General features: G+C 37.8%; 1 protein-coding gene across 3 annotated transcripts in view; it reads left to right on the top strand.

The window, feature by feature from the left end:
- LOC119562471 (mitogen-activated protein kinase ERK-A) overlaps nucleotides 1-23,217 on the top strand; it is a 230,536-nt gene extending 207,319 nt beyond the window's left edge. For all 3 annotated transcript variants that reach the window (XM_037875663.1, XM_037875662.1, XM_037875664.1), the window contains 3 exons: nucleotides 16,513-16,797; nucleotides 16,851-17,039; nucleotides 22,644-23,217. In XM_037875663.1, the coding sequence (XP_037731591.1) occupies nucleotides 16,513-16,797; nucleotides 16,851-17,039; nucleotides 22,644-22,769 (600 nt within the window). In that variant the 3' untranslated portion in view covers nucleotides 22,770-23,217. The remainder of the gene's footprint in view (nucleotides 1-16,512; nucleotides 16,798-16,850; nucleotides 17,040-22,643) is intronic.
- Nucleotides 23,218-25,467: the final 2,250 nt, after the last annotated feature.

A 25,467-nucleotide genomic window follows, 5' to 3' on the forward strand; every position in this document is an offset into this window, starting at 1 on the left:
AACGGGTATAAAAATGGTGAAAAAACACCCAAAACGGCTTAAGGAACTCAGTGCAGACGAAAAAGGACGCCTAATCCAAGCTGATGCCCATTATTGTGGGACTTTACCGACAGGAAGCAATACCACAACGGGGCAAATCCGCAGAATAGTTGAAGCGCTGGAGGAGATCCACTAGAGAATCCCAGTGGGAAGGAACACGGGACATCGCTCGATCTCCGACGAGCTCTCCATTTAGGACTCCTCCTTCACCAGCTGCCAAGTAGCGGAGATAGAGGATGCGCCGGCTTCTATAGGGAGGAGGAAATAAGGTCGCCCGCTAAGGGCCAGTTGGAGGAGCCATCACCAGCCATTATAGGCCAGCTTGGAGCGGGACTACAGATGGCGCGGGAATGATGGCGAAGCATCCGTGGGACGAGAAGGAAGCGTTAAACTTCTAATTTATAAAAATAAAAAATTCATACGCATCAAGTTAGCAAAACAACTTTTGATATCCAAACTTTTTTCCTATTGACAATTTGCCGTTAATTATCCGTAAATTATTCGTGAAAGAAATAAATTTGCCGCTTAATTTTTTTAAAAATTATAAGGTGTTCTGCTAAGTTGATATCAAGTTAGCAGTACAACTCCTTAAACTTGAACTTTTCCAAAATGTTTTTAATTGGTATTTTGCCGTTACGTATCCGTAAATTATTTGTGAAAAAATTAATTTTGTCGCTCCATTTTTAAAATTTAATTTTTTTAAAAAACTTAGTTGTTCTGCTAAGTTGATATCAAGTTAGCAGTACAACTTCTTAAACTTGAACTTTTTCAAAATGTTTTTAACTGGTATTTTGCCGTTATTTATCCGTAAATTATTAGTGAAAGAATTAATTTTGTCGCTCTATTTTTAAAATTTTTTTTAAAAAATAACTAAGTTGTTTGAGAAGCGCGATGCATAACGTGAAAAACAAACTAACAAAACAAAAAATCAGAAATACTAACAATAATTGTCCCTTTATTGAAAATCTGAATAATACGATGTAATTAAAATGAATTTAAATGTAATTAAAAATGTATGTATTTTAAATTCAATATTTTCATAAGTGAAAACTCATGGAAAAATTTTGATTTTCACAAGTGATTTCACTTGGGACGTGTCATTTGCAAGTGATTTCACAAGTGAAAACTCATGGAAAAAATCTGATTTTCACAAGTGATTTCACTTGGGACGTGTCACTCGCCAGTGATTTCATAAGTGAAAACTCATGGAAAAATTCTGATTTTCACAAGTGATTCACTTGGGACGTGTCATCGGCACGTGACAGGGCATACGAAAAATGAGTATGGGGAACAAGTGAAATCCTGTAGGACTTCGAAAAATTTTCATTTGAATTTTCACTTGTGAAAATATGGACATCCCATACAATTTTCTACATGGAGCGTCAATTGTTCTTCACTTGTGCAAGAGGACATGTCCCACGTGATTCCCAAGGTGATTCACAAGTGAAACTTTTTTTTTGAAACTGAAGGGTCATTTTGCTTTCTTAATAAAAATGAATGTAGTAATAATTTTTCCAATCCCGTTTTGAATTTTCCAAAAAATCATCGAGAGGGGATATCATTAGTTGTAATGTAGTTCTGTCAACATGTGTCCATTGTCTAAGCTAGTTAATCTACTGTTGATACATTATCAATTATTGATCACATTCTTAACGCCATAACGTTCTAATGAGAGCGAGCGAGAGGGACAACTTGCTGCAAAGTGCTTACGTTAAAAAAACAAAAAATGGCAACCTATTAAAGAAACCGAATGTGAGTAAAAGAAAACGGGGGCAAATACATAAATTGAATATAGTTTTTTTATTTTATCGAATGTAATTTCATTCGTCACATTCGTCACAATTGTTGATATCAGACATTTTTGTTAAAGGCGCGTTCGCCACTACTTTTACCTCGTTAAGAGGTGTTTTTGTTTGATATCAGAAGTTTTTTTGCACAAGAGTTTAAGTACCCCAATACCATGACTAGGAGTCGTCCCCATATGGCTTGGCTAATCTTAGCTGAACGCCACCTTAAATTAGGCACAACAAGTTTTATCGCTTCAATTACCTATTTTAATAGCACAAGTTTGGAATCTCAAGGACTGTATAGTTTCAATTTCCAAGAGAAACCTGTCGTTTCTTACATTTCCCGCCGAAGTAGCGAGTTTTTCCAAAGTGGTAGAACAAATAGATCAAGTTTTCTATTTCGATTAGCTGCATGCAAGTAAAGGACCCTAAAACCATAACAGATTTTCCGTTTGAAAAAATCGAATAAGAATATATTTCATCAAATTGGTTTTTTTTCTTCTTTATTCCAATAAGTAATAAATAATTCGTATACGGAGCTGAAACGAGTTGCACTTTTTATCGCCTAATATCTTCCAAACGATAATTTTTGGGGCAAAAAGTGTTATATATCAAAATTTGAGGAATCTCAAGGGCTATATGATTTGAAACTGAAATAGAAATCGTTCGACTCAATTTTGAGAAAATAGTCAAAAAGTAGTTTTAAAAAATAACCTTTTGTCATAACTCTAAATTTATTATATTCAGACAATTTTACTGTATAAAGAGTATTTAGCAAATTAAATTATCTTTTCAGAAATATATAGCACATTTCTGTAGCATTAGTTGTTTAGATACTATAAGTATTTTATATCTGGCTTTTTTTTTGATTTTCCGCTAAACTAGCGGGTTTTTCCAAAAGTCGTAAAACAAACGTTTTCTGTTTCAAGCTACTTTATACACCCATAGGGTTTCCAAAACCCTAAAACTAAGATGGGATGCATACAAACCCACAAACAAAGGGACAAACATTTTCATTTTGGGAAGAAGAAAATCTTGTTTTTTGAATTACTTTGAAAAGGGACATCGGAATAAAACTAGCTTAACAGCCGGGGGCTTTTATCCCCACCGTATCCAGCAGCTCCAATTTTCTAAAATTTTTACTTTTACACTTTCACCGCCTTTTCTCCCAAACAAATCTATATTTCGAAAGTCTTGGTATGCATTCTTCTTAGTTTTTGCGATACCTTTCGATTGGCGTATCACTCGTTACGATCGGACCATAATGGCAGATTTTCAATTCTGCGGCTATATATAGTAATTGTCTTCGCACGCTCTCTTGGGCGTTTTGCCTCTACGTATACTGCCGTCCACAGTGATATGTCATTTTTATACCGTTTTTATATGTCCGTCTGTCCGTCTGTCCGTTTGTCCGTCCGTTTCTACGCAAAATAGTCTCTCAGTTTTAAAGCTATCGGTCTGAAACTTTCCCAAAAGTCTTATATCTTTTTTTTTTTACCCAAAACGGCACGCATAACAATTTTTCAAGGCAAAAGTGCGCGCTAGGTGCAGTTCATTGTGCGGCCGTCTGGATGTGTTTCAATATAGTGAATCCAACTGTTGGCGAAATAAATAAATAAATAAATAAATAAATAACTTAAGTAAATATATATATATATTTATATATTTATATATTTATACATTTCTATATTTCTATATTTCTATATTTCTATATTTCTATATTTCTATATTTCTATATTTCTATATTTCTATATTTCTATATTTCTATATTTCTATATTTCTATATTTCTATATTTCTATATTTCTATATTTCTATATTTCTATATTTCTATATTTATATATTTATATATTTATATATTTATATATTTCTATATCTCTATATTTATATATTTATATATTTATATATTTATATATTTATATATTTATATATTTATATATTTATATATTTATATATTTATATATTTATATATTTCTATATTTCTATATTTCTATATTTCTATATTTCTATATTTCTATATTTATATATTTATATATTTATATATTTATTTATATATTTATATATTTATATATTTATATATTTATATATTTATATATTTATATATTTATATATTTATATATTTATATATTTATATATTTATATATTTATATATTTATATATTTATATATTTATATATTTATATATTTATATATTTATATATTTATATATTTATATATTTATATATTTATATATTTATATATTTATATATTTATATATTTATATATTTATATTATATATTTATATATTTATATATTTATATATTTATATATTTATATATTTATATATTTATATATTTATATATTTATATATTTATATATTTATATATTTATATATTTATATATTTATATATTTATATATTTATATATTTATATATTTATATATTTATATATTTATATATTTATATATTTATATATTTATATATTTATATATTTATATATTTATATATTTATATATTTATATATTTATATATTTATATATTTATATATTTATATATTTATATATTTATATATTTATATATTTATATATTTATATATTTATATATTTATATATTTATATATTTATATATTTATATATTTATATATTTATATATTACATTATGTCATTTTTACTTAGCTACTAAAATGCTCTAAGAATTGTAAGAAAAGTTTTTCTTTCATAAGTTTTAAGTAAATAAATATATAATTCCAAAACATGCATAAAGACTATAATAAACTTTCACGTTCCACTTCTAATAAGGTATGGGTAGTTTACATTCACATTGTAATAAGAATAAAACATCTAATATGAATATTAAACTTTTTAATAACAAGTTTTTTTGCTTCAATTACCTATTTTAATAGCACAAGTTTTGAATGTCAAGGGCTGTATCGTTTCAGATTCCAAGAGAAATCTGTCGTTTCTTACGTTACCCACCGAACTAGCGGGTTTTTCCAAAGTGGTTGAACAAATAGATCAAGCTTCTTATTTCGAACTTCATGCAAGTAAAGGACCCTAAGACCATAATAAAGTGTATATATTGTTGATCAGAATCACAAGCCGAGTCGATCTAGCCATGACCGTCTGTCCATCTGTCCGTATGAACGCTGTTATCTCAGAAACTATACAAGCTACAATACTAAGATAAGGCTTGCAGATCCCTGAGATTCCTGCGCAGCCGAAGTTTGTTTCATCAGTGTGCCACGTCCACTCTACCGCCCACAAACCGCACAAACCTGTGGCGCCCACAATTTTCATGCTAGAAAAATTCTTTCACTGAAATGCATTGGACTTGTCAACTCCTATCGAAAAAAAGTTTGCCACGCCCACAAACTGCCCAAAACTGTGGCGCCCATAGGCGCTTATCTGCCTACATATCTCCATCTCCACTTGGTCACTTCAGCTAAGTAACGGGTATCTGATAGTTGAGGCACTCGACTATAGCTTTTTCTCTTGTTTTTTACTTGGCGTTTCGGGATCTTTTTGAGAAGGAAATGCATTTTAAGTGCAATGGAGCCGGTTTAAGAAAATTGTTGCTTGTGCGTTGTTGGACCAAGGAGCCTTTTAACGGCTCGGAACTCAGCAATTGATATTATCTTCAAAAGAAATATTGCTGTGCTTTTTTAAAAGAAGTGATCAGCCTCCAGCTTATGTCCTTCTTGGCAAGAACTGGCACCTGTTCCACAAAACGAACATTATTTATTTATACATTTAAATTATTTATTGTTAAAGAACGGTTATAATCAAATAACTCTGTGCGAGAAAAGTGCTATAAATACTTGAAAGAGTTCAAACGGTTGTAACTAGTGAAAATTTCTATTGTCCATATTGCTTGCTTGAAGGAAATATCATCAATTTGCTAATATGAATGAAATAATCATTTGAAGCTGAACAATATTCACATGCTAGCGTTCAAAATGATTTTGGTTTTGCATTTTCTGGCATTTTTTTTCGGAGCAACTGAAATATGGATTCGGTTTCCTTATACCGATCAGCTGTTCGTCTCAGCGATTCTCTATGTGAACCTTTTCTGAGTGCAGAGGCTATAAAGTCTTGGTTGTCTCTTATTTGTTTGGTATGTTTTTGTATATTTAGTGCAGGACTTAATAGTATTGACACGAATATACGAATTATAATTTAGTTTTATTTTCTTATTTAATTTAAATGCAGTTCATCCCGAAATTGTTCGTCTGGAAGTAAAAAACACGTATGCTTTATAAAAACTGCTTATAGAGAATCTGGTCGTACTAACCTCAGCTGACTTGTTTATATATATATTCCTTAAAATCACCCGCGTAGAACTTGGTCGCCTTCGACTGTCGGAACAAGCGCGATCAGAAGGGCCGAGAGTGGTCGCGTCAGGCGTCAAGGCTGGCCTGTGCTGCGATTCTCCACCGGCGGAAAAGCTCGAGGAGCACACGTGGTTTTCAAAGCCTCGCTAAGCCGTGTCAAATCACACTTCTTACCCGTTCCGCGATCCCGAGAGAAGAACCCACGCCACAATCGCAGTGTGACCGCCTTCCTTTTTCGCCCTTTTCCTGCATTCGGGTTTTCTAGTATTTTCCTACTAATGGTATTTTAGCTCCTTTGCTTTTCTAGCATTTAACATGTCTTGGCGAACTATCGGTTGGCGCTGCCACCCCGGGTTCTGAACTTAGCTATTACTTATTTATTCTTAATTTGACTTAATATTTATTGTAATTCACGGTATTTCTCTTAAAGCTATTATAATGAAAGTAATATTGATTGTGGCGTACGCGCCTTCTAGGCGGGTTCGTGACTCCCAAGCGTTGGTCTTCATTCGCGCCTTCGAAGGTTATAATGCCTTGCCTGCTCTAGAGCTGCACGTTGAAAATTAGATCGTACGATGTCGAAGATTCCTTTGAGATGCGACGCCTTGTCTTCAGGACCTGTACGTACGACCGCCGATCCAGGGGTAAATTCGTCGTAGGCAAGCGTAGCTCCCGTCCCTGAGTGAGAAATGCGGGAGTATACCCCGTCGAGTCCGATATGCTACTATTGATAGCGAGGGAAATCTCCGGCAACATACTATCCCAAGAACTTTGGTCGTCTTCCGACAGCTGAGATATCAGCGTCTTCGCAGTACGATTGGTCCTCTCGGTATGATTTTCCTGCGGACAATACGGAGCCTTGTACTAGACTTCCACGTCGAGTTTAGTAAAGTAGTCTTTTAGGGCCCGACTTGTGAATTGGGTTCCATTGTCGCACACGAACTTCCGGGGCATGCCCACTCGCCCGAGTATGCGTTCCCGAAACGCTTTCTGTACTACAGCTGTGGTGGCTTTCCGGAGTGGGATCATCTCTACCCATTTGGAGAACACGTCGTGGAAAACAAGAAGCATAGAGTTTCCTTGTTTCGAACGGGGCAGTGGACCTACGAAGTACGCACAAAGAATGTCAAAGGGTTCGCTTACGACGCGGGTTAGCATTTTCCCTTCTGCTTTGGTCTGAACGGTCTTAAATTTCTGGCACGACTCACAGTGTCGAACGTGGTGTTTTGCGTCGCGGTACATGCCGGGCCAGAAATATCTTTGTGACAGGCGGGTAATCGTCTTTCGGACCCGCAAGTGTCATTCGGTCGGGGAATCATGACACTCGTATAAGACGCGGGCTCTATGGGGAGTGGGTACACAGAGTTTCCACGGGAAGTAGTCCTCGTCGTCAGCTCGGTAACCCATGTTCTTGTATAGCTGGCCGTTCTCTAGCATATAGTCCGCGAACTTCTCAGGCTCGTCGTGTACCTTGTCTTTCATCTTACCGATCCACTCGCAGTGGTCCTCGAGCTCGACAGCGCTTTGAAGTACCTCACAGGGCTGTCGTATCGACCACGACGTTCAGCTTCCCTCGTCGAATTGGAACTGTTGCAGTTCTAAAGCCCAGCGCGCTATTCGGCCGGAAGGACTCTTAATAGAATTTAACCATTTCAGAGCCAAGAGGTCGGTAACGACTTCGAATCGGTAGCCCTCCAGGTAACACCGCATCTTCCTGATGGCCCAGATGATGACCAGACACTCTTTCTCTGTCGTCGTATAGATATGTTCCGCAGGAGTAAGTCGGCGGCTAGCGTATGCGATGACTTTCTCTTGACCCTCGATGTCCTGAGATAACACCGCTCCCAAGCCGACGTCACTCGCGTCACTCTGCAAAACAAACTTCTGGTCAAAATCCGGACAACCCAACACGGGGGCGGTGGTCGCGCATCTTCTAATCTCTTCCAAGGCGGTTTGCTGTTCCCGTCCCCAGGTCCACTTCCGACCTTTCTTCAGTAGCGTGGTCACTGGCTGAACGATGGTCGCGAAGCTAGGGACGCACCTCTGGTACCATGTTGCCATCCCGATCCTTTGTCGGAGTTCCTTCAGGTTGGTGGGGGTCTTCAACCCATTTATCGCGGGCACCTTCTCCGGATCAGTCTGAATCCCTTCGCCGCTGATCACATGACCGAGGTAAACCAGTTTTTGCTTGAAGAAAGTACACTTCTTTGGATTTATCCTCAAATTTGCCGCCCGCAATCTGCGGTACACTTCGGCGAGGTTAGCGAAGTGTTGTTCCTCCGTAGCGCTAATGACAATAATGTGCGCTGTGCGAGTGTGCGTTTAACTGTCGGTAGTCGACACACATGCGCCAATCGCAACCCTTTTTCTTCACCAAAAGGCTCGATGGCACCTGCGCGGAGCAGTTCGTCTACTTGGGTATAGATGACATGTTGCATCGCGGGGTTCCTGGGATAATACCTTTGCTTCAATGGTTTATCGTCGCGCATGACGATACGGTGTTCGGCGACATGCGATACCCCCTGGAGACTCTCGAACAAAGCTAACTCTCGGTCGATGAAGCCTTGTTGCCCCATGCTCAAAGGTAGTGCCGCCTGTCGTGTCCGTGGTCTCTCTGCTCCTCCTTGTCTGGCAGTCCCCAATTGGACTCGACGGGGCCTATTGCTTCTCCTCGATCGTCCCTCGGTGGTATGAGTACTGGGAGTAACAACGGATCTGCTACTGATTGGGGCTCAGGATGCAAGTCTAGGGTGGCTTGCCCACATCGCACGCGCGTTCCTGCCGTCTTGAGGAAATCCATCCCAAGTATCACTCGATCCAACATGGTGGGCATCACCAACATGCGTAAGAGTACTGTGGTGCCCGCCAACGTGACCGGAGTTCGCCACAATTTCGTCAAGTCCAGACATGACCGATCGGCCAACGCTATTCTAGTGACCACATCCCGAACCTCGCCGGCGCGGGCGACCAGGTTTGTAAAACTTTCACAGGCGAAACTCCTCGATGCCCCGGTATCAACGGTGGCGTCCACCCATCTCCCTCCGACCTATATCGCTGCTGTGATGAGCCCACCGTGTACCCTTAACGGGGGGTTTGCTGGGGTCGGGCCGATGCTTCGCTCGTCTCCGCCCCACTCGGGTTCCGGCGGAGACGTCCTCCGTTTCCCGAGGCATCCCGACGTCAGCACTCTATGGTTAGAGCTCCTACTCGGCCACAATCCCAACAGAAGTCGCGGCGTGGGTTGGGACAGTCTCGACGGAAGTGTCCGTTCTCACCTCAGCGGCCGCAGGCCCGCTGCACGTCTACTCGGGAGGTTGCTTGCTCGATCATGCGGTGGGTCACGTGACCTGCTTGTGTAGTACTCTCCGAGCTCCGGAAGGGATTCGGCGACCGTCGATGTTGCGATCCCTCGCGGTTTCCGCCCGTCACCCCTGGGGCTCCACCTCGAATCAACTCGAGTTGTTTGACACTCTCGTACTCGGTAGCCATGTGTGTCAGCTGCTTCAATGACGCGAATTCGCCGCGCTTGATGTACAGCCGATACTCGGGAGCCATGTTTTCGTATGCCCGGTACAACTCTTCCTCTTCTCGGTACCCAGCCTGTTGCATCTTCGTCCTAAGCTCGATCAGGTATGTTTTGAAAGACTCTCCTTTCCTCTGCATGTGAGTGCGAATCTCGTCCTCTAACCTTTCGAAATATCGAGGAGGTAGGAAGAAATCCAGAAATTCCCTTCGGAAAGTTTCCCAAGAGGCAGATTGCAGATGGCTAGTGCGGAGCCACCGTGCCGCCGGGCCCTCGAAAATTTCGGACATAGCCCGGGGGATCTCATCCGGATTTATCCTATATGTCGTCATCTTTTCCTCGAGTGCGGCGATGAGAGCCAACGGATCTGAGCTACCGTCGAACTTATGCATCTTCTCGGGGAGCAAATGCTGGGTGGGAGTCGTGTTACCCCGTACATTCTGTTCCTGTAGGCCAGTGGCTTAGCGAACATCTCCTGGCGGCACCCAGACACCGTGTGTCGTTCGTGGATGTATCCCTCGATGACGCGTTGAAACCTTTATCGGCGCAGCGTCAGAGCCGACGGGGATCCGGAGGGACTCCGCAAATTGTCTCATCGTTCTTCCCTGCGGGGTTGGGGCTCGGGGCCGGACTGCTATACTTTTCCTGCAACTGAGCTAGTCGGTTCCACACCCGTTGTGGAAAGGATCCTGCGCTGACTAGGTTAGCGAACGCCTTCCTGGCATCCTCGACGGTATCGTCGCCATCCGCTTTAAAGCAAAACTCAACGGCGAGTGAGTTGAGTTCGTCTTTTCGGCGAGCATATATCCAGCGAACTCCTACATTAGGGTTTTTGATAAAATCGGCTTCTTGGTACTCACCGTCTGATTCCTTAGGAGTACTCATCGTCTTATTTTCTTGGGCGGACTTCCTTCTTAAATCCTCCTATATCTTCCCGACGCTGGGTAGGGGCAGTCGTTTCGTCTCGACTCTTCGGGCGAATCTTCTCTCTTCACAGTGGGTCTTTAGGCCACTTGGATAAATCCCTAGCTAGTCTCGGCGTCCCTTTTCGAGCGCCACTTGTAAGGATGCTTTCTCGGCCGGTGTACAGATCTCAGTCGGATCCAAGAGTCCTTTGCAAGAAAATTTGTAAGTCACCGAAACACCGGACTAAAGGGTACCACTCCACAGGGTAATGGGTAATTTTGAGGGGAGTCTTCACCAGAGGTCCTTATTTGCGTCGAGGAAAACGCAGCCGACGTTGGTTATGCAGAATCCAATTCCTGGGCTGCGACCTGACGGGGTGACCAGAGTCTTGTACTTCGCGTCAGAAATGAAAAATTCACCGGGCTGGACCTTCGGTCGAGGCCAAGCCGGGAGGATGCTTTGCGGGGGTAGGTCTTGTATTTCGCGTCAGAGGCGAAAAATCCCCCGGGCTGGACCTTCGGGCGAGGCCGAGCCGGGAGGATACTTTGCGGGCGTAAGAGTCTTGTATTTCGCGTCAGAGGTGAAAAATCCACCGGGCTGGACCTTTGGGCTGCGCCAAGCCGGGAGGATACTTTGCGGGCGTCAGGTAGCACGAGGGCGGGGCCGCGCACGAGCCCCAGAACGACGAAGGAGGCGAAGGAGCTAGGATTTCGTATAAGGCGAGAAGGGTGTCCACGCGCAAATCCCAAAACTACGGAGGTGGCGAGAAAACTAGGATTTGTCCACGCGCAAATCCCAAACCACGGAAGAAGCAGGAAAACTAGGATTGCGGATAAGGCGGGAAGGATGTCCACGCGCAAATCCCAAAACTACGGAAGAGGCAGGAAAAACTAGGATTCCGGATAAGGCGGGAAGGGTGTCCACGCGGAAATCCTAAAACTACGGAAGAGGCAGCAAAAACTACTGAACCAAACGGGAAGGGGGTCCACATTCAGGTCAGAAGCAGCTGTGTGAATGAGGTAAGGTTATGTTAGACTTAGTACCTGACTACGAGAAGGAAACTCAATTTATCCTCTTTCGGGTCCGCTACACCGTTTTGAGCACGTGAGAATCTGGTCGTACTAACCTCAGCTGACTTGTTTATATATATACATATTCCTTAAAATCACCCGCGTAGAACTTGGTCGCCTTCGACTGTCGGAACACGCGCGATCAGAAGGGCCGAGAGTGGTCGGGTCAGGCGTCAAGGCTGGACTGTGCTGCGATTCTCCACCGGCGGAAAAGCTCTAGGAGCACACGTGGTTTTCAAAGCCTCGCTAAGCCGTGTCCAAATCACACGTCTTACCCGTTCCGCGATCCCGAGAGAAGAACCTACGCCACGATCGCTGTGTGACCGCCTTCCCTTTTTCGCCATTTCCCTTCATTCGGGATTTCTAGTATTTTCCTACTACTGGTATTTTAGCTCCTTTGCTTTTCTAGTATTTAACATGTCTTGGCGAACTATCGGTTGGCGTTGCCACCCCGGGTTCTGAACTTAGCTATAACTTATTTAATTTGACTTAATATTTATTGTAATTCAGGGTATTTCTCTTAAAGTAATAATGATTGTGGCGAACGCGCATTTTAGTATCACAGTAGTTTTGTTAATAGTAAGACTTCCTTCAACTTACTATCAAGTTACAGTGTGTTTAGAATATTTTTATAGATTTTTGGACAACATTTCATTGCGATATCACCACTAGAAATATTTTTAGCCGCGGCTCCATACATGCCCAACCACTGTGCAATGGCTCCTCCAGCTGTACCTTAGCAGGCGCCCTCCTCCCTATAGAAACCAGCTCGTCCTCCATATCCGCTATAGCTGCCAAATAGCTGGTGGAGGTGGAGTCCTGTGCTTCCCCAATGGAGAGCTCGTTCTGCTGGTTCTGCTAAAAAGATACGTCTATTAGCACAACGTAACCAAGTTCTTTTTTTCTTTCTTGCTTTGCGAGGACACGCTCGGTAGGATGTTCATGTAGGGAGCAAAGTCCCGTTCCGTATGTTCCTTCCCACTGGGATTCTCTGGTGTATCTCCTCCAGCACTTGAAATATTCAGCGGATTTGCCCTGTTGTGGTATTGCTTCCTGTCAATGAAGTCCCACAATAAGAAGCAACAGCTTGGATTAGGCGTCCCTTTTCATCTGCACTGACATTCTGCAGGCGTTTTTGTGGTTTATTTTCCATTTTTAATTTTTTGTTTCTACAACGCTTTTGCACAAACACCGCCAAAGATTAAATTTCTTATTTCTTATTTGGGCCGCGGCTAACGGCGTTCATCGAAATTCATTCGCTGAGTACCGCGCTAAAAAACAGACCCGACGAAAAGCGTTAGCCGCGTATTTGCCTCTCGCTCACTCCTATGGTTACCTCGCGCCTTTCGCCGATGTGGGTACTAGGATAAAGCCTAGTACTCATCATATCGGCTAAGAGTTTCACTAGTCGAAAAATCGTATTCTTTGTAGCATGGTCTTACTGTCAAGCAGCGGGGTTTGTTGACAAACGTAACAAAAAAATTAAAATAAAAATAAATGAAATCAACGAATGTTTTATTTATGTAAATTAGTAGTTTAAAGCTTCCTTCTCGTCCCACGGATGCTTCGAAATCTTTCCTACCATCTGTAGTCCATCTCCGAGTCCCAATAGGCATATAGCACCTCGAGGAAGTGGGAGCCGGATTGGGAACGGGGTTGTTCCGGCTGATGCTGCTGGAAGTCGCCCAGCATCCTGGCATTCCCGTCCCATTTTGCTCGATCTCAACAAGGAACGCAGTTAAAATGACTTCAGTCATAACAGAAATAAAGAAGTGCAATGTCACTCTAAGTTAAGCTTCGAAGAGAAACTCCGATTACCGTTGCATTTATAAATAGCTGATAATAACAGTAAGATGTACGAATAATTTTTGTGCCTCCTTTTTTTTTACATTTTTTTTTTGCTTTTCTTCTTTTCTTTTTCTTTGTGGACAATAACAACAATGCGTTTTGTTTGTACACATGTTTATAGAAAAAGTTCGTTTATACAAATGTTCCTGTTCCTTTCAATGTTCCTGTTAGACTAATGCGAAACTACTATCCTATAAACTTGCCACGATGTTCATCTAATTTTAGTCAGCATGAGCCTTTTCGCGTTCTTTGTAATAATTATAACAACCTATATCATTTAATTTGTTCCTCAACCTCTATCCCTGTATTAAAAACTAAAATCTTAGCTCATTTGCTTTAGTCTTGTTGATCTATGTTTTGTCCTGTCCTTGTTTGTTCTATGTACCTTCCTCGCGATCCGTATTTGCCCGAAATAAAAATGGGCCCGCGCGTAACAAGCACTTGCTTGGTGTCGTTTGGGCCACTTGTTTGTACTGCTCTTAGTGCATCAACGTTCAACAAATAAACAAATAAAATATAAAAAGTAAAAAAAAGTTGGTAAACCTTGACAGGTTCTCCGAAATAAGGATTTTAGTGTTCGAATAATTATTGTGCGCACTGTATATAACAAGTCTGTAGCTTTAGTATTCATGGGCGTACGAAATTTGGCTATTTATAGTTGTCTTCCGGCCACACAAAAAGCTTTTCCCAAAAGTTGTAAAAATTAAGTTTCTCATAGTTCCCTGGACCCAAAAACACCATTTTGAGACTGCCAAAGAAAATAAAACTTTCATTTTTATAAGTCCCTCAAAAGCTTTTTTTGGCTATAACTTTTGAACGATGTATCGGCTTCCAACAAGTGAGGTGTCATTCGACGCGTGTTTTCAGTAAAAATACAAGAATAAACTGAGCATTTACCCAAAATTGCCCCAACAAATAAAATGTTCTTACTTTTTTTTACTTTTACACTTTCACTACTCTTTCTTTAAAATATTCGATATAGTAATAGTAGTCGCCTTCGCACAATACGTAGACTGTCGTCCACAGTGACTTATTTTAAAAATATTATAATTTTTCTAAAAAGAAATAATCAAAGAAAACTAACAAATAAATCGTGTCTTGCCTTCCACGACTTTACATAATAGAGTCGGAAATATTACTGCGTTGCAAACTTTTGACTAAAATTATATTACCTTTGCAAGGCTATACAAATTTTTAACGAACAAATCATATATATATATATAGCTGGAATAAGATGTTGATCTATTTATATAGTCCCGACTCTAGTGTCAACGTGTTTGGAACTATTTCTAAGTAGGTGTCGGAAATTTTTTCAGTAATTTTTTAGAAGCTTGTTTCGTTTTTATCATAGTGACATAGTGACTTTAAGTGACTGAAGCCGAACAAGGCCTTCTGGGCATGACAGTATTGACGGGAAAGTGGCTAAAGCTCTGCCAGTGACAGATTTTTTGATCCTTACGCGTATCTTCAATGCTATGATTGTTCTTTTATATTACCCGGAGCAGTGGAAGCAAGCGAATGTTGTTCTTATCCCCAGGAAAGGCGTCTTTCCCCGCTGTGCAGATTCTTTTCGTCCTACAAGCCTACTGCCAACCTTCTCCAAGATTTTTAAGCGCATCTTTCTAAAATTCTTACTTATTCTCGTTCTATTGGAAAAGGGAGAGGCTTACCAAGATCCCATGACCCAAATACGACGTTGCTTATGCCGGCGAAATGGTGCATGAACATCGCTCCAAGTCCTTTTCAGGACTCGGGCACTAATATGCCTGCGTAACATATTGTTGTGAAGTATTTTTCGATGTCAAGCACGCCTTTGATCGAATCTGGAACTGCAACTTACTGTTTAAGCTTACACCCATTCTTCCCCCGACGTACTTTGATCTCCTCCGCTCATTTCTTATTGGCAGAACCTTCCAGGTGGATGTTCAAGGACCTAAGTGTACTTCAAGATCTGTAATTGCCGAAGTCCCAGAAGGAGGTGTTCTGGGCCCCGTCTCATATACCATACTCATACCTTCTTTCGCCTAGAAGCAGGAATGACACTGCATTTCTTGCGACAAGTGCTCTGCGAAAAGAGGCGAAAGATATGGTGCAGGACATGTTAAATGAGTTTAAGGCCTGGGCGTCGAGGTTGCATATCGCTGTTAATCTTACAAAATCTCAGCATGTCACCTTTTTGCTTAACAGGCTGAAAACTTATCGCCTCACCCTGGACTTGACTCCAATTAAGCACTCCGACACGGCTTACCTGGAAGCTGCACATTGTGCCTACCTGTGCTTCCACATGGCAAAAGGCTAGGAAGATGAGATTGCTCTTTCGTCCTGGCAGAGGACTGTCGATCACGGCGAATACTCGGCTCTTCAAAGCTATTTTAATGCCTTGTCTACTTTGGGGTATACACTTCTGGGCACTGCCTGTAACATGTCTATAAAAAGAATTAAATCCTGCCAAGCCAAAATTTGGAGACATAATAAACGCCCCATACTAAACAAGAACGCAACCATTTTTTGAGATATTAAAATTAATCCTGTTTGTACTTCTATTACTATGACTGCCACTTGATACAGATTAAGACTCGACTCTCACACAAACAGTCTTGCTCCCACACTTTCCAGATCTATGAACAGAAGAAAACTAAAAAGATTTCACTAAACAGACAATTGGATACTGGACTTCCAGACTTAGACTGCCGCATAGCTCAATATTTCTGATGGTCTTTTTTTATTACGTCACATGTTCTTATCACCAAGGGTTAAAGTGAATAGAGTTTCACAAAACACACACAAATAAAACTTTTTGTTGTTTATCAAATATATACAAATCTGCGATTTTTGTCATTATCATTTTGTCTTTTATTTGTGCCCGTAATTTTCATGGGGCGCATATCGATGTAGTGTGACGACTGCTGTTGTACACTGTTTGTGTAACGGCAGAGAACGAGCAGTTCCAGCTAAATGGGAAACTGCTTGCAGCTGGTTTAAATATAGTAGCCCTATTAAATACAATACATAATTTTACTTATTTATTTTACAGATATGCGACTTTGGATTAGCTCGAATTGCAGATCCCGAACACGACCATACAGGATTTTTAACAGAATACGTTGCTACTCGGTGGTATAGGGCACCTGAAATTATGTTGAACTCAAAGGGATACACAAAATCAATTGATATCTGGTCCGTTGGGTGCATTTTGGCTGAAATGTTAAGTAATCGACCAATATTCCCTGGAAAACATTATCTCGATCAACTTAACCATATTCTTGGCGTATTGGGGTCACCATCACGTGAAGACTTAGAGTGTATTATAAATGAAAAGGCAAGTAAAATAGTGTATTTATTAACATTTCTAAATGAATCTTTGGGCTTTAGGCACGGAACTATTTGGAGTCATTGCCATATAAGCCAAATGTACCCTGGACCAAACTTTTTCCAAACGCTGATGCGTTGGCTCTAGACCTTTTAGGAAAAATGTTATCCTTTAACCCGCACAAACGGATTCCCGTCGAGGAAGCTCTGGCACATCCCTATTTGGAGCAGTATTATGATCCTGGAGATGAGGTACTAAATATAAAAAACTACCATTTCGGGGAAAAATATTTTAATGGACGGTTAATGCACTGTTAAATTCAAATCGATCTAATTAATACTTTAAAAGATATAGGCTCTAAAAGTTTTGTTTTTTATGTAGATAATAATAGGGCTTTTCATGGAACTCGGTTTATTTCTTAATTGCAATTAAGACCCGATCATTTTTGACTGGGATACTGAGATCTCTGTTGCAATTTTAGGTGGGTTGTAGTTCATATAGAAACCGCTGTTGCGGAAACAGCTGATCGGTCAAGAAAACCAAAGACAAAGAGAATATGGAAATTAAGTTTTCCGAAAATGCATTACATCGGAAAAGTAAACACAATTTCGTGGAATGCTTATCGCGGCAAATGATTGCTGTTGGCAAATTGGTCAAGGAGGAGAGTTTTATTCAGAAAACATTCTAAAAATGCAATTAGAACTATTGAGACATATTTAGGGAAAAGTTACACCCTTGGAGTTTCAACAAATTAGATCAGTCTGAACCTTAGAAAGTATTTATAACACCTGCCTCGCATACGTATCTTTGACTTACATAGTTATAACACCTGCCTCGCATACGTATCTTTGACTTACATAGTTACTTTAAGCGAGGATTTGGCCAATTTTGGGAGATGCCTGTCCCTAAATATTTTTTCACGGAACATTTTTTATTTTGCAGAAGTCCAGAAAGATGGACACACACTAAAGGTTAGTCATTCCCTAAGAATAAACAAGAGGTCGCTAAAACTGTTTTCAAAGTGGACGGTACAAAACGCCTCTCTTTGTCTTTGGGAATTCTCGATTTCCATTGAATATTTATTGTTCCCGTTACTCGTAGAGAATAGGGATATACTAGATTCGTCGAAAAGTAGGTAACAAGACTAAAGAATTAGAACGAGCCGCTGTTCACACTATCGGCACGTTCCCACAATTCAGGATGCTCAGATTTCGGGACCCAAGTCTGGAGTCCAAAGTCCAAATTTAGAGAGTCACTCAATAACAACAAGTCCCACTGACAAACAGCTCTAAAGCTACAAACCGAGGTATGATCGTAAATGAAGTAGGAGTTAGAGAGCGAGTTCAGTTTGAGATTTGTCAATAGCAAGTCGGTGTTCTTCAAACTCAAAATATTGTAACCAGTGTAAGAATAAATTAAATAAAGTTTTTTTTTATAATACACTTATGGTGCAAACATTTAATTATAAACATTTAAATATTTTACGAATATGCAATTTATTTAGTTGACACACAATATATGCCCTTCAGTTCTGCATTAGGGACGCGGTGACATGGCTCAAGGCAAAAAGCTTTTTTTGTGCCTAAAACGCTGTGCCGCTGTTGACGTCAGCAGAGCAGTCGGCGCAGCGTAGAAGACTGCCTACGAAAACGATCGTGCAACAAAGAGAGGCAGATTTTCCGATATTTCCCTCTCTTTCATGTCTTATAATCTGCCTGCACTCCGCGCTTGCAGAGACAAATTTCGGCCGGTCCGTTATTTTTTTTTTTGCGTCTCTCCGTTATGTTCGGCTAGCGACTAATATTCGTGGAGCAGCGACATGTGAATGCCCTAATATTTTAGGAGCATTATTGTGTATTGAAAATTTACAACTTATATTGTTTTATAAAAGTAAATTATTTGATTATAGTAAAATTAAAAAATGTTGATTTACTTATAATGTTATGTTTACTTATTATACATTTTTATTACAATATATGTTTTTAGTGTAATTATAGAAAATTAATCCGTTAAAATTGATTTCAATATTTAAAACATTAGTAGTATTAGTATTAACATTTGTTAAAAATTCGTATTGTATTTTTTACTTAAGAAGTACAAATTAAATAGTCGGATATATTTCGCCTTAGAAAGGGTATAAGTGCAGTGGCACGAGCCAACAGCGAAGAGAAAACAAAAGAAATCAAGTAAAGGGGTGAGAAGAAGACTTGGTGCATTCTGTTTGAGTGATTGAAAGGGAAGCATCTATTTTAATTGTGCGCAGCAGAGTTACTTTAATCGTCTCTTTAAGTTAATATAATAAAGTCAGGTAAGTGCTACGTTATGTTTAAGATGTTGTGCATTGATCTTAGTTTAAAGTACGTATATTTTGAAGGTATTCAATGGGTTCCGTTAGCCGAAAGTGGATGACGAAATGTTTTGTGGCAAAAATAATCCCGCAAAGGGTTTATACACAGCTCTAAAAGGTAAATATACAAATAAACAAGTAAAACGCATTTTTTAATCATATCCCCATACATTTTTTAGAAGCGTTGGCCAAGGATTCGGAGGACCCGGACAAAGGTTTAAGGAAAGCGATGACCAATGTAAAAAGCCAATAACGTAACATAAAACTAGGCTTACTATAATAATTGTCCTTTAACAGATAACCTAAATAACACTACTTAATTAAAATGAATTTAAAAGTAAATAAAAATGTATGTATTTTAGATTCTATATTTTCATAAGTGAAAACTCATTGAAAAATTCTGATTTTCACAAGTGATTCACTTGGGACGTGTCACCGGCACGTGACAGGCCATACGAAAAATGAGTATAAGGAACAAGTGAAATCCCGTAGGACTTCGAAAAATTTTCATTTGAATTTTCACTTGTGAAAATGCGGACATCCCATACAATTTTCTATATGGAGCGTCAATTGTTCTTCACTTGTGCAAGAGGACATGTCCCACGTGATTCCCAAGGTGATTCACAAGTGAAACTTTTTTTTTTAGAACTGAAGGGATGTACAGAGACTTATGTGTGCCCTAATGTAGATACATATAATTGATATTTTATTTATTTTTCATATTTTTGTACATTGTACATAAATATGTATTATGTAATTTTTAATTTGTAATAATGTAATGTAATGTAATGCGGTAACGTTTTTCACTTTGACTCTATTGTGTTAGTATTGATGTACATTAACTGCACTTAACGTACCTGTAACAAGAAAGGAAGTTAGCTTCGGCAAGCCGAAGCTTATATACCCTTGCAGCTATAATTATTACATTTAAAAACACAAAAAATTATATTCCCAATAGTATAAGATAATATGTCAAAAAACACCGAAGCTCTAATTTGTTTCATATTATTTTCCTACCAATTTTCCGATCGCTCCTATGGCAGCTATATGATATAGTCGTCCGATTTTGATAAAATTAAATTCGAACTAATTAATTCAGAACTAATTAAAAAATGTTATTTCCAAGCGTTGGAGGTTATATGTTGAAAAACAGCGAAGCTCTAATTTGTTTCATATTATTTTTCCACCAATTTTCCGATCGTTCCTATGGCAGCTATATGATATAGTCGTCCGATTTTGCTAAAATTAAATTCGAAATTCAGAACTAATTAAAAAATTTTATTTCCAAGCGTAGGAGGTTATATGTTAAAAATCACCGAAGCTATTATTTGTTTCATATTATTTTCCCACCACTTTTACGACCGTTCCTATGGCAGCTATATGATATAGTCTTCCGATTTTGATAAAATTTAATACGAAATTTAAAACTAATTAAAAAATGTTATTTCCAAGCGTAGGAGGTTATATGTTAAGGAACACCGAAGCTATAATTTCTTTCATATTATTTTTCCACCAATTTTCCGATCGTTCTTATGGCAGCTATATGATATAGTCGTCCGATTTTGATAAAATTAAATTCGAAATTCAGAACTAATTAAAAAATGTTATTTTCAAGCGTTTGAGGTTATATGTTAAAAAACACCGAAGCTATAATTTGTTTCATATTATTTTCCTACCAATTTTCCGATCGTTCCTATGGCAGATATATGATATAGTCGTCCGATTTTGATAAAATTAAATTCGAAATTCAGAACTAATTAAAAAATGTTATTTTCAAGCGTTGGAGGTTATATGTTAAAAAAACACCGAAGCTATAATTTGTTTCATATTATTTTTCCACCAATTTTCCGATCGTTCCTATGGCAGCTATATGATATAGTCGTCCGATTTTGATAAAATTAAATTCGAAATTCAGAACTAATTAAGAAATTTTATTTCCAAGCGTAGGAGGTTATATGTTAAAAAACACCGAAGCTATAATTTGTTTCATATTATTTTCCCACCAATTTTCCGACCGTTCCTATGGCAGCTATATGATATAGTCTTCCGATTTTGATAAAATTTTTTACGAAATACAGAACTAATTAAAAAATGTTATTTCCAAGCTTAGGAGGTTATATGCTAAAAACACCAAAGATATAATTTTTTTTTATAAGTTTTTTTTATATTATTCCTATGGGAGCTATAAGATATAGTTGTCCGATCCGGCTGGTTCCGACCTATATACTACCTGCAAAAGATATAAGACTTTTGGGAAAGTTTCAGCCCGATAGCTTTAAAACTGAGGGACTAGTTTGCGTAGAAACGGACGGACAGACGGACATGGCTAGATCGACTCGGCCAGTGATCCTGATCAAGAATATATATACTTAATGGGGTCGGAAACGCTTCCTTCTGCCTGTTACATACTTTCCGACGAATCTAGTATACCCTTTTACTCTACGAGTAACGGGTATAAATCCGATGATTATGAAGATTTTGTTTGGTCCTGGTTGACCATTTGGCGGATATGCCCATATATAGAAGTCGCTTTCACATGCTCTCCTCTTATAACACTGCAACATTTTTAGGGGTTTCGAGTGTAACCGCATTTTATGAAAATTCAGGTATCTTGATAAAGGCCTTAAAGTGTTAAAAAAATGACATATTATATTTATAGTATGTTAATAGCAAATGCTTTATTTCTTTCCAATTTTTGAGTCTGCAGTTTGTTTTGAAATAAGTGGTTTATGTTTTGTTGTAGTCTACACGTTTTACTTCAAAACTGTTGAGGAAATATTCCTGAAATTTAAATGAGTTCATAAAACAATGTCCTTGTAAACCATGTATAACTTAAATTATTAAAAGATTTGGCATGAAAAGTAATATGATTGTAAAGGTATTGGAGAACAAATTCTTCATTTTGAGAAAAAATCGACCGATATAGCCTACTTATAGCATTATAATGCTTTCTTGCACACTATAAGTACTATAAAAAGTCTTTGGTGATCTGTTTCATGAACTGGACAATATCCTTATTTGATTCAAATGTGTATTGACCATAATATTCGGTTATTAAGACTATATTCGGTTATTAGGATATATGGTTCGATCAAACTTCGAAAAAGTTATTTTTAAAAGAATATAGAGAAATTCGTATTCGTCGAAGCTTGGAAGAATTTAAGGCGTTAAAAGGAGACTCTTTTAGGTTACATAGAAGAATAAAATACATCTGAATTAAGTTCGACCATTGGATTTGGAAAAAATCATTGGTGGCCAATGGGCTGAAAATGGAAATTATTTACAAAAAATGTGTCAAAAAATAATTGTTTCTTAAAGAAAGGATCAAGGGGTAATTATTGTATACTCATTAATCTGAGCTCTATCGATCTGTGTTCAAATTTATTTTCTATATTGTATTGGTACAAATTTGACAACAGTTAATTAAAAATATATTTAGCGTTTTATAATTTTGATAAGAACTTTAAACAATATTATAATTTAACAACAATGTGTTTGTTACACTTAGCCTGTCGCTGAAGTGCCGTTTCGGATAAATATGGAAAATGATGACATTTCTCGAGATGCCTTGAAGTCAATGATTTTCGAAGAAACTTTAAAATTCAAAGGACGACAACCGGAAAATGCGCTTTGAAAATTTAAGTATTGAGTTAAAAACAATTGCTTCATTAATGTATCGCTTAGGGCCTATTTCTCATGTTCATTCAGATTTTAAAGTAAATAAAACGATTTGGAATTTATACGTAAGAAATCACATTATGTTCGAAAAAATATGTTCGATAATTACTGGTCATAATGTGAAATTACCGGAAGCTTACAATAAATGCTGATCTTCTTTAAGTGCTATGAATGTTTATACCGGCTGATCACTGACTACCGTGACAACAAATACTTAATTTTTACGTCAAATTGAACAAATACAACACAAGTGTGAAGGTGAGAAACTGGCTCTTTGTGTTTAATATATAAAATGTGATTTACATATTTTACTTTCTTATTAATATAAATAGTTAATAATAACTAGGCTAATAGATGTAAACAAAAACATTCTATAAAGATATAAAATATTCAACCACTTTAAAGTGCAGCAAAAATGTTAACCATTTTTAAAAATTTTAAATCTATCCAATTTAAAAATCTATACATCTAAATCACTTTCAAACGATTTTTCGGAAACATCTAATAAGACTTTATCATTAACATTTTTTTTTTCGGATGACCAAGATTTACATAACTAATCAATATTTAGCACATATAAAATGAATATTATCACATGCCGAAGGGGAAGAAGAAAAGTATTTATTAAACATTTATTATCTTAATAGTATTCATTTAAGATTAAAAATATGTTATAACTCGAAATTTGACAGGTCTAAATAATTATTCATTTGAAATAATAAAAATTATTTAAAATCATTTCTAAAAACGTTTTAAAACCTTTACCATAACATGTGTTTTTATCATAAAGGAATGCAGATCTCTATTTCGATTTCTGGTTCAGGTAAGACTTCCTGTAGGAACTGTTTCAGATTCATTTTTATAGAGTAAAAAATTAAATTTTTGCTCTATACACATATTTTCTTTGGTAATACTCTAGAGGATTGGACTTAACCCCGAAACTAGGGAAAAAGTTATCCTCGATGAACCGCATTTATAATTGAATTTTAACATTCCCGCGTTAAGCATTAAGTAAGTATGATTTTTAAGTATTTTCAATAGAAGTAATTACATTAATTATTCTACATGAGTACCCATATAAGTCATGTAGGTTTCCTAACAAAAAATATTGTCTGCTGTATTAGTCCCCAAAGAATATTCAAATAGTCTAGTCATACGTACACCGAAATTTATAAATAATTCGCGGTTATGTACAAACTTTCCCCAAAGCAACAGAATTCTCAAAAATAAATTGGTATCTTTATATATATAAACATTTGCTTTCATTTCTCTATACAAAATGAAAACTTTGACTTCAACGTCAAATAACTGCTAATGATAAGAATTGCGACTCAAAAACAGTTTTGTTGTATTCAGCATACAATTGGCATCTATTATGGGGTTTCAAAATAGATAACAGATAAAATTCATTGAATCAACCCCAAAAATTAAAGTCTTAGAAATTCGAACACTTTCGCACATCCATTGAGGTAAAATTAAGTTCAATTCGCTTTTTATCATAATGGTGTCCCCCACACGAGTACAGCGGAATAATAAAGAGCTGCGTCGTCATAAGAGGAGTATCCTAAGAACATTTATAAGAAAATAAACGATACGTTAAAATCAAAACATCGTCGAAGTACAAATTAAAAAATAAATCCATTCGTTTATTTTGACAGTCTCACCGTCGCCTCCGATAATCTTTTTGATTTAAGTTTGAGTTTATTTCCGAACAAAATAGACTTTGTTAAGAAAGTTTCACCAATCGGTCAAGGTCTGAGCCGTCCTTTCCAATTCATTCTCCACGTAATGAACTTACATACCTCGCTATAAAGAACGTCGCCGTTCCAAAAAATGTGTTGTGCACTTTCCCAAGAAATTATTTTTTAGTACAAGTATGTGTAATACAGATCAGTTTGCCATGAACGGACGCTCCCTAAGTATTTTTATCCTTTTGTTGGAATCTTCAACTGCAAACCTTCCCACCATCTTGGATCACGTTAGAAGATGGAAAAGGAGGTTTCTGGGGCAGTTAGCATATTAATGCCTCCCAGGTCTCCTCCCTCAGAACTTAAGTGAACTTTTAAGCTTGATAAATTATTTGTAAAAGTTAAAATTCAATTATTGCGAATCGTGTTTTTTTAATCTTACATAAATTTATTTCGTACTTAATTTCATTCAAAAAGTAAACCATAATGTTTTATCGTTTGGTTTAAATGTTTGATTATACGATAAATAAGTATGAAACTCTTTCCTTGAAATACTCTCATCTGAGTAATTCTTTTTTGAAGATGTAAAATTCCGTTCAATGTTTTTCTTTCGTTCTTTTATATTATACTCGAGGCTTTAGTCCTAACGACTTTAAAAATAATTAATTTTTCAAAGTAAGTGAGCTTTACTGTTTATCCTATTTCTTTAGCTTTACAATTAGTATAGATCGTCTGAGGGTATAACTCAGGTATTTTATTATAAATAATCATCAAATCACCGGTATGGTCAACTAATGCGTATATATAGTGTGCTCATTTCGTAACAGTTAGTTGGTAAATAAATTAGGTTATGCGGTGTCACTGTCATTATATACCAAGGCGGAACGAACTCGTGTAACGTGTGAACCGGTGTATTGTATACACATAAACCGCTGATTATATTACATTCCAACAATTCACAGTCTG

The sequence above is a fragment of the Drosophila subpulchrella genome, unplaced genomic scaffold (assembly GCF_014743375.2).
Source record: "Drosophila subpulchrella strain 33 F10 #4 breed RU33 unplaced genomic scaffold, RU_Dsub_v1.1 Primary Assembly Seq50, whole genome shotgun sequence".
Lineage (NCBI taxonomy): Eukaryota > Metazoa > Arthropoda > Insecta > Diptera > Drosophilidae > Drosophila > Drosophila subpulchrella.